At 46.3% G+C, this 13,486-nt stretch overlaps 1 protein-coding gene across 1 annotated transcript in view; it reads left to right on the forward strand.

Moving 5' to 3' along the window:
• The first annotated feature begins 1,145 nt into the window (after nucleotides 1-1,145).
• Nucleotides 1,146-13,486, forward strand: part of TBX15 (T-box transcription factor 15) — an 88,121-nt gene continuing 75,780 nt past the window's right edge. Inside the window, exon 1 of the mRNA XM_054269989.1 lies at nucleotides 1,146-1,347. Within this exon, the coding sequence (XP_054125964.1) occupies nucleotides 1,146-1,347 (202 nt within the window). The remainder of the gene's footprint in view (nucleotides 1,348-13,486) is intronic.

Here is a 13,486-nt window from a genome sequence, read left to right on the forward strand (position 1 = left end):
CCCCCCCGCGCCACGCGTGACCGAGGGGCGTGGGAGCAGCTGCGGGCCCGCCTCAGCCGGGCGGATGTCAGGGCAGAGCGAACAAGAGAGCAGAAATAAAATGCTGAATATTACCCAGGCAAGCTGCCGGGATTTGTACCTAGCGGCTTTGTTTTCGCTGTAGCTAGAGTGACAAAAAGAAGCGGGAAAGGGAAAAAAATATTTTTATCTAGATAAAAAATCCCTTCCCAAAGACAAGGCGCTCCCCACGCTCGGGTGTGTCCGGGTGTCCCTGCCAGCCCACGCCGCCCGCTCGGCCCCGCCGCTCCACGGACACGCATCGTTTTGAAGTGAAATTTCAACCCCCTCGAGACGTTGCTTCTGCTTCTGCCAAGCACCGATTCCGCCGGCAAGGGCAAGTAATACATGGCATAAACGAAGTTTTAAAAACACCCCGTCACCCGGCGCCGCTGGGCGGTAAAGCACCTCTGGGGTGCTTTGCGTGGGGATTAGCCCGCAGCGGCGTTTGGGCAGCCTGGGCGCGGCGCAGAGAAGTGCGGGAGTTGTTACCTCTCTGTGTTTAGAGTTATGGGTTTCCTACTGGCTGCCCGTTCTTCAAACAGTTAATTCTCCCGGCCGGTGTTCCAGGACTCAGATGGCCAAAATTCCTCTCCCTCAAGCCCGAGTCTCCCTCCCCTCCCTATTGGGTCGCAGCTTTTGGGTCTCTCCCGAGCTCTCCCTCCTATTGGCCGGGGACATTTTTTTTTCCCTTTTTTTTTTTTTTTCCTGACAGGCGCACGCAGCCTGCCTAACTCTTGGAGAAAAAAAAAAAATCCCAGAAGTTTGGATCAATCAGAGAGAGACAGAAGGAAAGGGGAGAAGAAAAAAAAAAAAAAAAAAAAAAAAAAAAAAAGAAATCCAGCCTGCTGCAGCCCCTCTGAGCAAGTGCTGGGATCTGGGCTGAGCACACCCTCCTGGCTCTGCCTGCGGAGTATCTGCAGCCTCATGTAGTGCCTTCAGGAGACTGAGGGCTGGTTCTTCTGGGGGTGCAGCTGGGGAGGGGTGGGGGGGGAGACAGAGGCTAGAGGCTCTGCCTCTGCTCCCCGAGCTGTGCGCTCCCAGCCGCTGGTCGCTCCTGTGCCCAAGGGTCTGGGCTGGGGGATAAGATGAGTGAGAGGCGAAGATCGGCGGTGGCCCTCAGCTCCCGAGCTCACGCTTTCTCGGTAGAAGCCTTGATCGGGACAAATAAAAAGAGGAAACTGCGAGACTGGGAGGACAAGGGGCTGGATTTGTCCATGGAAAGCCTCAGCCCCAATGGCCAGCTGGGGGACAATGAAGACCCGACTCAGTGCCTGGACCTCAACCCTGGTTAGTGCGACTCCTTTCTCTTCGGGACCCCCCCCCCTCCTGCCCCGCTCCCTCCCAGCTTCTCGCCCTCGGTCCTGTCGGGAGCTGCCCGCCGGGCAGCGCGTCCCGGAAAACATCCGAGGTTGGGAGTGCAGGAAAAAAGAAGCGGGAATTTTGCGGAGATTTCTTTCTTTTTTTTTTTTTTTTTTTTTTTTCCGTGTTGTTGTTTTTGTGGGGTTTTTTTGTTGTTTGTTTGGTTGGTTGGTTTTTTCCTTTCAGTTTACGGGAACTTTCTCTTACTCTCTGTGTCTCTTTCCCCCCCACATAGCTCCGTGATCTCTCGCGAGGGACGGCGCGTCCCCTCTGCTTCCTTTTTAACCCTCTCTCCTTCCACTCCCTCCGTGCTTGCCCATCGCGACAGTCCTTCCCGGGTGTCTCGGGACACGCGTTTCATTTTGCCCCAATTTACCGAGCCCCAAGTTGGAGTTGCCCGGTGGGCCGGGGGCAAAGAAGTGGGGTGCAAGATGCCCCCCTCTCCTCTTTTCCGAGTCATCCCCGCGTACTCCCCGCGGAAACAATGATGCCCTAAGCCGAGGTTTCGGTATAGGAGGAGGATGTGGGCATCCGGAGTCAGCGCTGCTCCGGGGCGAGGGTCGCCGGCTCTTCGGAGCGATGGAGACCCGCTGTGCGCTCCCGCAGCCCGGGATCCTTCTCCGGGACAGGATCCGCTGTGCGCTCCCGCAGCCCGGGATCCTTCTCCGGGACAGGATCCGCTGTGTGCTCCCGCAGCCCGGGATCCTTCTCCGGGACAGGACCCGCTGGGTTCCGGCCGGCGCGGCCTCGCTCCGCTCCCGGCACGGAGCGCACAAACCGCGGCGGAATCGCGGGGGGACACGGAGGGGTCCCTTCCCTCTCCGGAGGGAAACGCTCCCGGCAGGGAAAAGCAGCTCGGCGGGTAAGGGGCACTGAGAGGAGTCCGGCCCCGCTTCCCAGCCTGGCTCCTCCCGGAGCCGCGCACGGAGCCACGCCGGGCCCGCGGCCCCAGGGCCGGCGGGACGAGGTTAGGGGACAGCGAGCACAACACTTCCCTCCTGGTGTCCGTCTTTGGACTTTAAACTCTCGTTTGTTTGTTTTTATTTAAAAGGAATCCAGTAGCTCGCAGCTCTCATTTGGCTCAAGCCAAACCCTCGGTCTCCTCCTGTCCCCCCGGCCGCTCCTCTCCGGCCTAAAGCGAGGGCTCCGCAAACGCAGCCGCGGATCCGCGGCGATCCCGGGGGTGAAATCGCGCCGGGCCTCGCTCCCCGAGCTGTCCCCGCACCCTTCTCGCCGTCCCCAATCCCCGTTCCCCAGGGCCTTAACAAGGGACGGAGGGAGCGGCCCCGCTCTCACAGTTGTAGTGTGGGGAGAAAGAGAATTTTAGGTGATTTCTCTTTGATTTTAGTGCTCAGATGGGGCAAAAAGGTCAAACGGTTTCTTTGCGCAGCCCTAAGAAAAAGGGCAGAAATATCCTCCAGTCCTGCCAAGTCCATTCCGTTGCATTTGGAGCACCTTTTAAATTTCGTTTTTATTTATTTCGCGTGACGTTCCCTGAGCTATCAATTAGCATAAGCTGCCCAAAACTAAGAGTAAAAAAACCTAAACCAATAGAACAAAAACAAAAGGAGGAGAAAAAAAGAGAAAGAATTTTAGATCGAGGTACCAAAAATATTTGCTGTAAAATATAATATTTAAAGTGTTTTTGAAGGAAGCTAAAGACCATGAAGACCTCTCCCCTCTACTCCCTCAAGGAACCGCATTTCAATTTGCTTTTAACAGCAGCAGCCTTTCTCCGTGCGGGTGCTAAGGAGAAGTAGGCAATATTTGCTGCCAGCGTCGTCTCTCTCAGCGGAGGGACGGGCATAAAGGAGAGGGGACAGCAGCGATCAACCAGTCAAAAAATAGGCTACGGCTTCAAAGGCTTCCCCGTTCAAAGGAATAATTACGTGATCGTGGACAAAAAACCGCTTTGTAATAACAGAGAGTATCTGTGCATCAGTCTTATTTTTTTCTTTTTGTCCCCCCTTTTTAAACAGTTTTTCTTTTTTTAGAACAGTTTTTCATAATTTTTTAGCCTCAACGGGTTATGTTTTAATACAGTCTCAAAGTTTAATTTGCTTATTTCTCAGCGAATTCGAATTGGAAAATTGGAAAACTCTCCATGCGCCAGATTGGAGAGCGGGAGAGAATGGCTGCTGGTGCCTGAAACCTCAGAAAGTAAACGTGATGTTTTTCATAAAGCAAAGGAAATCAAGAACAGTTTGAGAAATCATTTTTAGGAGGTTGATAGACTTTAAATAAAGTCCGCGACTGTAATTTGCACAGTCACTTCATTAAACCTAATTCCTCCGCGGTGTACTTTTGCTGCTGGGTGAAAATTGATTAGCGGCTCTATAATGACCACCAAATTCCATCTTTACAAGACCTAATTAAGAACAAACTTTACACCTAACGTATTTTAAACTTGCCAAATCTCCAGCGATATAGAAAAAAGAAATTAGAAAAGGGAATTTTTATAGCGTCCCAAAGGTTCAGCGCTCAAAGCCGCTGCCCCCGAGCGGGGACGGGCTGCTCCCTCTGCTGCGGTGCTGCTGGGACGGGGGCGCTTGCGGGGAGGCCGCAAGTCGTCCAGGGGCGCTGGGAAATTATGTCCTGATTTTCGTGGGATCACCTAAATCGGTCTAACCCCATTTATCCATCTTTTCGCCTAAATTGCCTCTATTTCAGCGCGGGAGGGTCTGAAAACTATTCAGCGTGGGGAGCTAAACGCGGCCACAAATACAGTAAGGCTTTGCTCTCCTTTTCCTAGATCTTTTGCGTGCTAAGGGCGGGTATGAGGATTTCTCTCCCGAGCGCGGGACACATCCCCTGGCAGGGGTGAGGGGGAGGCGGCGGAGCGGCCCCGCTCCAGCCCCCGAGTGGGTGCGGGTCTGCGCTGGATGTGCGCAAACCGCAGTGCCTGGCAGGCAGCGCTGCTCGTTTCCCCGTGTTGGCGGAATCCCTGGGCCCTGACGGGCCATCTTACAGCCGTGCCCAAACTCTTCGCTGACGATATTGGCGAGACCGAGCCTCCCGAGAGTCCTGCCCTCCCTCCGGGGCCGCATCCTCCCGGGAGAAGCGAGGCGGCAGCCTGGGAGGTGCTGGGTCGGGCTGTGGCGTGGGCAGAGGTGAGGAAAGCAAGCGGATAGATCCCCCAGGTTTGTAAGGAACATCACCCGAGCATCCAAGTTATTTATTTATGTCTCAGCCACGAATTTTGCCGCCAGAGTTAATGTGCTTTTTTTACGAGACTAATTTAAAAGGGGGATAAACCTGGATTTTAATCATGTGCGGGTTCAACCACGAAGTTGTGAAAAGGAATTCGGGATTACAGCGGCTCTCACCTTCTCTTTCCCACTCGGGAAAAGAGGGAGCTCCGGGCCGGGGCAGGCAGGGCTCGCCGGGGGCTCCGGGAAGCCTCTCCCGCTGCTCCGCCGCCGCCCACGGCCGAGCTCCCGCATCCTCCCCCGGCACTCGGCTCCCGCCACCGACAGGCCAAAGGAGGAGGAGGAGGAGGAGAAGGGTGGCGGGACGCCCCTTCGTCCCCTTGGCAGGTTCGGTTTCAGAGGGCAGCAAAACAATGGGCTCGGATGTCTTGTGGGTATTTATAGATTTAACCTGAGCAGCGGAAAGGTCACGGGGGCCCCAGGCGTTGCCTCCCTTGATGAATATATTGTTTACCGTCCTTTAGGGCCGTGGCATTCGTCCGCCCGTCCCTTCGCCACCCCAAGGGCGCAGGGACAGACCGAGGCAGAGCCGAGCGCGCTCCTTTCCTTGTCGAAAGTTTAAGACTTTTAAAATTTTTTTTTTTTTTTTTGAGAGCGTGGGTGGGAACATGTTTCCGTGGACGTGTTTGCCTTCACAAGAATACGGCTGCTCCTTCGGGCGGTCAGGGTCTCTTCACGGCGAGACGAGCACAGGTGCTTCAGAGGCAGAACAAAACGGTGCTGCGGCTAAACAGATAGACTTTTTCGGCTTTGGGACCGTCCTTTTCCTCGCGTGGAAACACACAAGCCATTTTGTAAACGAATTTTTTCCGCCAGTGCAGTCTTTGTAGCACACGTCCATCCCACCGGTATTTTTGGTTGCATATATTAAAAATGCACCTTCCTGTTAAAAAACTCCAAAATCACCTGAAAACAAACAAACAACCCCCAAACAACAAATTAAACAAAAGAAAGCAAGGTATTTTTGAGAGTTTAGTTATTAGCTCCTTGTGTTTATCTGAATCTACACTGGCGAGCTACTGCGAGCCTCTGCAAAGACAGAAAAAACACGGCGCACATTTTAAGACCCACAATGTGTCTATGACGTGTGCTTATCCGTAAGATTAAGATCCGGGAGTTTGACAAAGCCTTCAGTGGCTGACAAGAGTAAAACCTTCAGCTCTTTTAGCGCTGTGTGTTGCTCTCCTATGTCTCCCCGGAGGTTGCATCCATGTCCGTCCCAATCCCGCTCCGCCGCGGGGCTCCTGCTCCTCCTTGCCCACGAGCAAACCCTCTCCGACGGCGGGAGTGCAGGAGCCACACAGCCCGCCCAAGCTCCGGAGAGGTAAAGAGATTTTATGAGCAGGAGAAAATGCCATTGACCCTTCTACTTCCTTTTAAAATTTTTTTTTAATTTTTTTAAATACCCTCGCTTCTGAATGCTTATATTGATGAAGTGCGTTCCTCGAGCAGTGGCTGTTAAACCCGTGAAGAGGGAGTGACTTTGTTCGGTTTCTCACTTCAGCTTTTGTTTGAGTGCTCGGTGGATGGGGTTAAGATTCCAAGAGCGGGCAGAGCAATTTTTCTCGTTTCTTTCCCTAGGTAGAGCACATTGGCATACATCGTCCCTTGCATGTTCCTTGAGGCTCGTAGACGAGTAATGCTCTGTGGCAACGAGATGTAAGACAAGAGAGTGTCAGCTTTGCCTTGCCTTGGCACTGGGTGTTATTGATGAGAAGTCTTTCTAACGAATTTGTGTGTGGCTGGGATTGTATGAATTCATTCCACCTGTTGGATCATCAGTTTGCCTCTTTAAGATGGATAGGGAGCTCAGTTCCGTTGCTCCCTTGTGTACACGATGGAAGGAAATGCAAAAATCTGCCCCTCCTAATATCTCTGTCCCCATAATCCCTCCCCTAATATCTCTAATATCCCCATACCCCAGCAGCAGAGCTAACACTCTCATCTTCCCCAGAGGAGACAATTGCAGGAGGCAGATGGAGATGTCCAGATGAGAGCCAGGAGAGCCGAGCCCTGTGGGGGCTCGGGAAAGGGCTGTCTCAGTCAAGTTCATGCACCTCTGACCTTGGAGCCTGAGGAGACAGAGAGTGAGAAGGATTTGTTCCTGTGGTAATATGTGCCTTACGGAACTGGGGAACTCCTGCTGCTGGGTCTGTGAAACTCCTCCTGCAGGGAGGCAAATTACACTGTATTAAGAAGGCAGGTAATAGAATAATAGAGGCAAACCTTAAAGAGCCTCTTAAAGAGCAGAGCACTGGGAAAACCAGCAATTTCTTCCTTTCTTTTATATGTATTTTAAAGCTGCAGCATTTTTTATGCAGGTTTATCCCATCTGCTGGTAAGGGGAAAGTTGCTGTTTCAAAAGATGTTTCTTGTCTTCGACAAGAACTTTGGGAAAATCCAAAAAGCTTCTGTTACAAGCAAAAGTCAAGTAATTCCTTACGAACCATCAATCACTTCTCCCTCCTCCCATTTGGGACCAAGCACTTATATCAAATATCAGTCCAGCTAGCCTCTCCTCAGGCAGAAGTGTCCTGTTTTATCCGTATCTGTCTTTAAGGAAAACTGATGCTTTTCTCAGATGGAAAAGCTGAAAGATGCCTTCCAAGAGCACTGCATTCAGGAAAGAGCATTTCCATTGTTTTACAGCACAGTCGGTGCCATTTGAGTCACTTCTATTCACACAGTTCCTTTTGTAATCCGTTGGATTCCTGAACCAATCTTTGCTTGCAGTCTTAGATCTTCAAAGACCAACATTTCTTTTTTTTCAGAGTATTTTTTTTCTGCCTTCTGGTCTAGATTAATAAGGTTAAAATAGTTTAAATAATGCACTAAAACCAGTCTGAGAGTACTGAAAAAAATCCCTGAATATATTAAGACACGATCAAATGGCATTTACATTGTCCTTTTCTGTAAAATAAGTAAAATCCGTTCAGGTGTGATTTAAATCACCCCAAGTGTCCATATTGAGATCTATAGTTTACCCTGGTGATGCAAAATCAAATTCAGTGAAAGAAACTTTAATTTTCTAAACTTGACAATGTTCCAGAGATCAAAAGATTTTCCCAGAGAGGCTGAACATGCTAATGCCCGTTGATGGAGTTTCGGGATTTTGTGCTAATTCTTAGCTCTCTGATATCATCTCAAACAGTGCAATTAGTTGGCAGTAATGGGATGGGACCTTCTGTTAAAATCCTGGCAGAAAAGGCATCGTGGGTATACAGACATGTGGGTAGTGCCTGTCAGCCCGGGAGCTGTGTGGCTCCTTTGGGAAGAGCAGCCGTGGGCACCTGGGTGCAGGGAAAATGCAGGCAAGTGGGATCTTCCCAGTTCTCCAGTTCCTGATCCAGAGCAGCTCTGCATAGCAGGACGTTGAAAGATTTTGCTTCCATAGCCTTTTACTCGAACTACAGTTTCCTCAGATAGAGGGTACAGTGCGGCAATGCTGAGCCTTTTTTTCCAGAGGGAAAAACCCCCAAAGGTGCAGCTTTCTGCTGCTTATTTCCAGTATTGTTGAAAATAGGACATGACTGCAACTTTTACACCTGTGAAACATCTGCTGTCTCAAAATACAACCCCCTTGCATTTCCTGTGTTAAAAGCTGTAGTGTGCTCTGGTGAGAAGTGTTAGGGAGAGATAACATCCTGGTATGGCAAAATTAAATTGAAATATCTTTGCAAGCACATTGAGAATTTTTGAAACCGAGAAGAAACGTGTGCCAATTGAAATTCTAGTAGCAATTTGCATCCTGGGGGCATCTTTTAATTGCATATTCTTCAAGTTCAGAAAACAATGAATCAGTAAATCAATCCCACAAGTGATAAAAGCACTTGTTACAGTAATATTTGCAATAATATTTCCATATACCCTTTGCCTAATTGAGCTATTGATCTGAGAGTGTTGTGAAGATGGTGAGAGGATGGTCTGAGTCAGACCCCTGTGGCTCTCCACTGTTTGCTGAGTGTGTGCAAGTGCAGCTGTCAGAGGGGAGGGATCACCTCACGAGTGGCTTGGGGCAGCACATGCTGATTCACAGCAATGGAGGCAGTCTGAGGAGGATTTTCATTTTGGAGAAAAAAAAAGTGAAGATGGTGAGGATTCACTTAGATTTAGTTTAGTAACATCTTTTAAAAATTTTGTTTTATGGAGAATCAGGAAAACTTAGGGTTTGGCCAGTCTTTAAGTATTTATTTTTGTGTCATCAAACTACCCAATGATTTTAAGTTGTGCAACCATTTTAGAAATAGATCCCAAGCCTCCTTGTTTTGATTAATTAAAAAGTAGTTTTAAAATAGGTCACAGAATGAATTGACAAATAAAGAATAAGGCATTTTTATTTATATAATACTCAAACCAAGCATTTGGACGCTCAAAATTGCTTCCCATTTTTTCTTTTTCTAGAAGCCAAAGGTCTTTGGCAAATTCTGCAGGATTTAATGAAATTTTAATTTCTTCTAAGCTGGATTTTCTTGGTTGATTATATATATAAAATTAAAAAAGGAGTTCAGTTGCAGGATAGAACTCAGTGCCTGTCATAGTGGATGGCTTCACTTCACTGCCACTGCACCTGTTCATTCTTCTCAAGGCTTTTGCTTTTTGGGAAAGAAATCTTCCAGTATTGTTAAATGGACATTTCCAACTATGTCCACATGTGTAGCTCTTGGAAAGGAGCTTGGGAAGAAATTATTGCAGACCACCTTTGAAAGAATCAATTTAGAGTTTCTAAAGAGTACTTAACCAACTGATTAAAAGCTGACACAAATAATATTAATAATCAGCACATTTATATGAATGCAGCCACAGCAAAAATTGTTTTAAAATCAGTGGGCCAGGGCACACAGAATAGTTATGAATGACTTACAGTTCTTTGACTTCACTCAGGGGCTGGATGCACTCTTGGCTAACACTGACATTTTTCCATGACCAATGAATTAACAAACCCGAGCTTCAGCTTTTAGGAGCTTCAAGAAATAGAGAACTCCCTGATCAGAAATCTCCCCCAAAACCAAGGAGAAATTTAAGACATTGAAGTGTCTTTGCTTTTAATAAGAGTGAAGAACTGTGCATCACAGACTTCTTAAAAAACTGCTCTAGTAATAGCAATATCCATAAGTAAGATATCAGAAGTGCTGCTTTCTTATGATGCCAGCATCAGTGTGGATGCCTATGCAGAGAAAATACGAGAGCATGTTGTAACATTTAGAAATGTAGGTTGCATATGATGTGTAGGGAGGCTTTAAAAATAGGTTCTTCTTGGTTTACCCCTGAAATGCCTGTAGATCAGTTCTGTAAGGCTGAGTTTAGTGAGGAAGAAGGAAGCTTGGGACTACATGGAGATTCACAGATAGATTTTTTATTTTTGACCTAATCGCCATACTGGATTTTCCTATCCTGCTCTAAGGATCCTATTGAAAGGTCAATTATTAAATGCTCATAGGTGCTATTGTAAACACATTTAATGACTTTTACAAGAATCACTTTCTTTGTTCAAGAAATTATCCTGGTTCTGCCCTGTCAGCACCCTCTTTCAGCTTTGCACTTTGCGCAGAAAAAATGCAAATGAATTTTAATTGTGCATTAGGCAGCCTGTCTCACCAGGGTGAAAAAACAGTGGAAGCAGACCTTATACCCGCTCAGACTTAATGGAAACATTCCCACTGGCTTTTTTAAAAGCAAACTTCAGCCTTCAGGTTGTGCTGGACTCTGCTGCTGCCTTAATTTGTGCAGGAATTGGGACTGGTAATACTAAATCTTTGGTTGATGCATCCTAGTGTGAAGGCTGTGTGGAAGCACTGCTAAAGGAGGGCCTGATTCTTTGCCATGCCGAGTATCTGCACTTGAAAGAATTATATGGTGCTGATTTTCAAGGGTGCAACTTCTGTGACCTTATTTTCAGTGGTGTTAAGAATGTGTAATTGCCATGGAGATCTTAACCTCTCCCTTGATTTCTGCTCTGAGACACCCTAAACAGGCTGTGATAGCAGAAAGTAGGCTACTCCTCAGTGCAACAGCTGGGATTGAAATAATTTGGGGGGATTCCTTTTTCTTCTTCTTCTTCTTCAATACCATGTCAGTCTGTAGGAGTTTAATAGTCATTACAGTGAGTTTAATACCTGGGTGATCATTCTATGCTATAGCTGGATCATGTTTGCTCTTCAGATTAAGTGCAAATGCCTGATAGAGTGAAAACAATCAGGTTGGATCTGCTGCAGGTTTCTGGATTGTGCCTGTCTTTGCAATTTCTAAGTATTCCTGCCATTTCTAAGTACTCCTGCCACAACTAAATAACATTTAGTAGTGTAATACAAGAATTCAGTGCTCCATACAAGGCAACAAGGCTGTTATTTTTACACTGAAGAGTTATTTTTTTGCTTCATAAAGCTTAATCTTTTTATGTCAGAAGATTGCAGCAAGCTATGAAAATACAGAATTCAGTCCACGGCTGTGGGTGCTTAATGGTTTTTATTTTGCTCTGGAATTTAAAAGATAAATAGAAGATTTATTATCGTAGGATTTAGGGGTTTCCTGTGCCAAGCTCTTTGGAGCAAATAAAAAAAAAAAGTTTTCACTTACCATCAAACAAGCCTAGCAAAGTCTCTAAGTGCCTAGTGGCAAGGCAGTCACATTATTCACTCCAGGGCTTGGAGTGTTACCACATAAACTGCAACATCGCAGTGCTGCTACGCAGGTCCTGTGACGCTGAAAGCCCACGCTGCCTCATTAGAGACTCCCTGGATTATTCTGTACAGTGCAATTCTGTGTGCTCCATCACTCAGGAAATTGTGCCTGAGCTGGGGAAAGGGAGGGCAGCTGTGGAAGTGCCTAGCAGTGTGCTGTTACAGAACTGGACAATAATTAATAGCTTTCGTGAAAATATAGCCATAAAATGCAACTTCAGGACAAAAAAAAAAAAAAAAAACCACCTCAGTCTGCTTCTCAGAATGAAAGATTCAATAGTGAATTGGCTGGTTATTAAGAGCATTTGCTCAAGTTACATTAAGGTGCTGAGCATCATTCATCCAGGGCAAGGCTGGAATAATTGATGTAGAAGAAAATGAAAAGAGGTTGGATTGAGCACATACAGGGCACATAAGAAAGTAATCCAGTGTGGTCACAGACTGCCATAGAAAAGCAGTTCAGCCCCAAAGGGGGATGGAAAATGTCTGGGGCATTTTTTGTCTCTGTTCTGTTGCAGTGCCAGATGCCCTGCTCCTGGTTGTGCTCTCAGACACCTGGAGCTCTGGAGTGTCCACGGGCTTCTGTGGGTGCTGGCTTGTCCTTGGTCTGAGAAATGACAGAAAAACAGCAAATCAAGAATAATAGTGCTGGAGCTTGGCTGGATGAGGGCTGGGTGTCCTGAATCCTTCTGAGCGGCTCACTTGGCTGGGACAAGGGATGCAATGCACCAGGGGATGAAGAGAGCCACTGTTGTGTTCATGTTGTGTCCATGTTGTGTCATGGGTGTACAGTATCCTCCTGGGAATGAAATGATGCTGAAATCAGGAAGAGATGAGTTAACAGTGGCAAAGGAGTAGAAAACCAGAAAACTGATAGAAAACAGAGAGGGATCACTGTTGGGAAGGAAGAGGAGCATGAGGTGGGAAAGGGAGAAGTTCAGGGCTTCATTTCCTACCCACCAGCTGCTCTCAGCATGAGGAGAAATTAGAAACTATTTTCAGGCTTTCTCCCTGCATCTGGGTACCTTCCTGTGTTGTTTTTATTTTTTTTTCCCCAGAATAATGAATAGCATGGTTCCTATAGATGAAATACACTATTCATAATGGTTTCTGAAGACAACTTAGGACATTATATGAGTAAATGTAATAATTTGCTGTACTTCAGATATGTAAGAGAGAGGAAAGGGAAGACCTCTCAGTTAAGTAGAAGCTGTCATGAAAAAGAGCAGGATTTCTTCCCATGATCTTTGTTCCTCCATGGTTTAATGCAAAACATTAGGAATTTCAGGAAAAAATTAAAAATAATCTCCTAGAGGAAATAATTTCTCTAAGAGTCAGCTTCACAGGAGTTTTAGAATAATATTTAAAATCCTGTTTGCAACTTTTGCTACTTTATTCACGTCTTTGTCCTTTTTATAATCAATAGATGTTACACATGGGGTTCAGTCTATTTTATTGTGCAGTTGCATTGGCTGAATATTATGGATTTCCATTGAATATAAACATAATATATTTCAGCGCTTGATAGTATTGATATTTAAATTATCAACATACAGAAGTTTTTTTATGTGCCAGAGAGAATATGTTAAACATTATCGCAGTGAGTGTAGTTATTTATTCCATAGGTATACCTAGAGGCAATTTCTAATTGCTAATTAAATTACACATAGCACATTTCTGATTGTTAAGGTCATAATTAAACTAAATTTATAATAATCAAGTACTTCAGATAATTTAGTCTTCCCCCTCTATGCCAAATTTGTACTTTGTTATATTGTTTATTTGTGTGTTTTTCCTGGGGACACGGCTGGAATGAGGAGGGACCAGCTTTTCTGCACAGCAGCAGTAGTTTTTTGAAATGCCATTCTGGCTAGGACCCCCGAATTTAAATGAAGAATTATGTATAGCAGCAAAGGTTTCTTGTTGCAATTATTTGCAGTTGAATGAGAATATGTGTTTGTGAACTGACCCTCAATCATTTCATTTGTGAATATTCAAAGAATTACTGAGCATTCATGAGGATGCTTGACAGTCATGAATTAAAATATAAATAATTGTGTCTCAGACAGTGGCTATTTGCTGTACCATTTACAATTATGTTTGCTGTGTAGACAAACGGGAAGAAAAAGCTTATTATTATGGTCATCTAATGAAGTGTATAATATTTGTTCTGCATTTTTT

The sequence above is a fragment of the Melozone crissalis genome, unplaced genomic scaffold, assembly GCF_028551555.1.
Source record: "Melozone crissalis strain CALT ecotype California unplaced genomic scaffold, PUWL_Pcris_2 ptg000008l_1, whole genome shotgun sequence".
Lineage (NCBI taxonomy): Eukaryota > Metazoa > Chordata > Aves > Passeriformes > Passerellidae > Melozone > Melozone crissalis.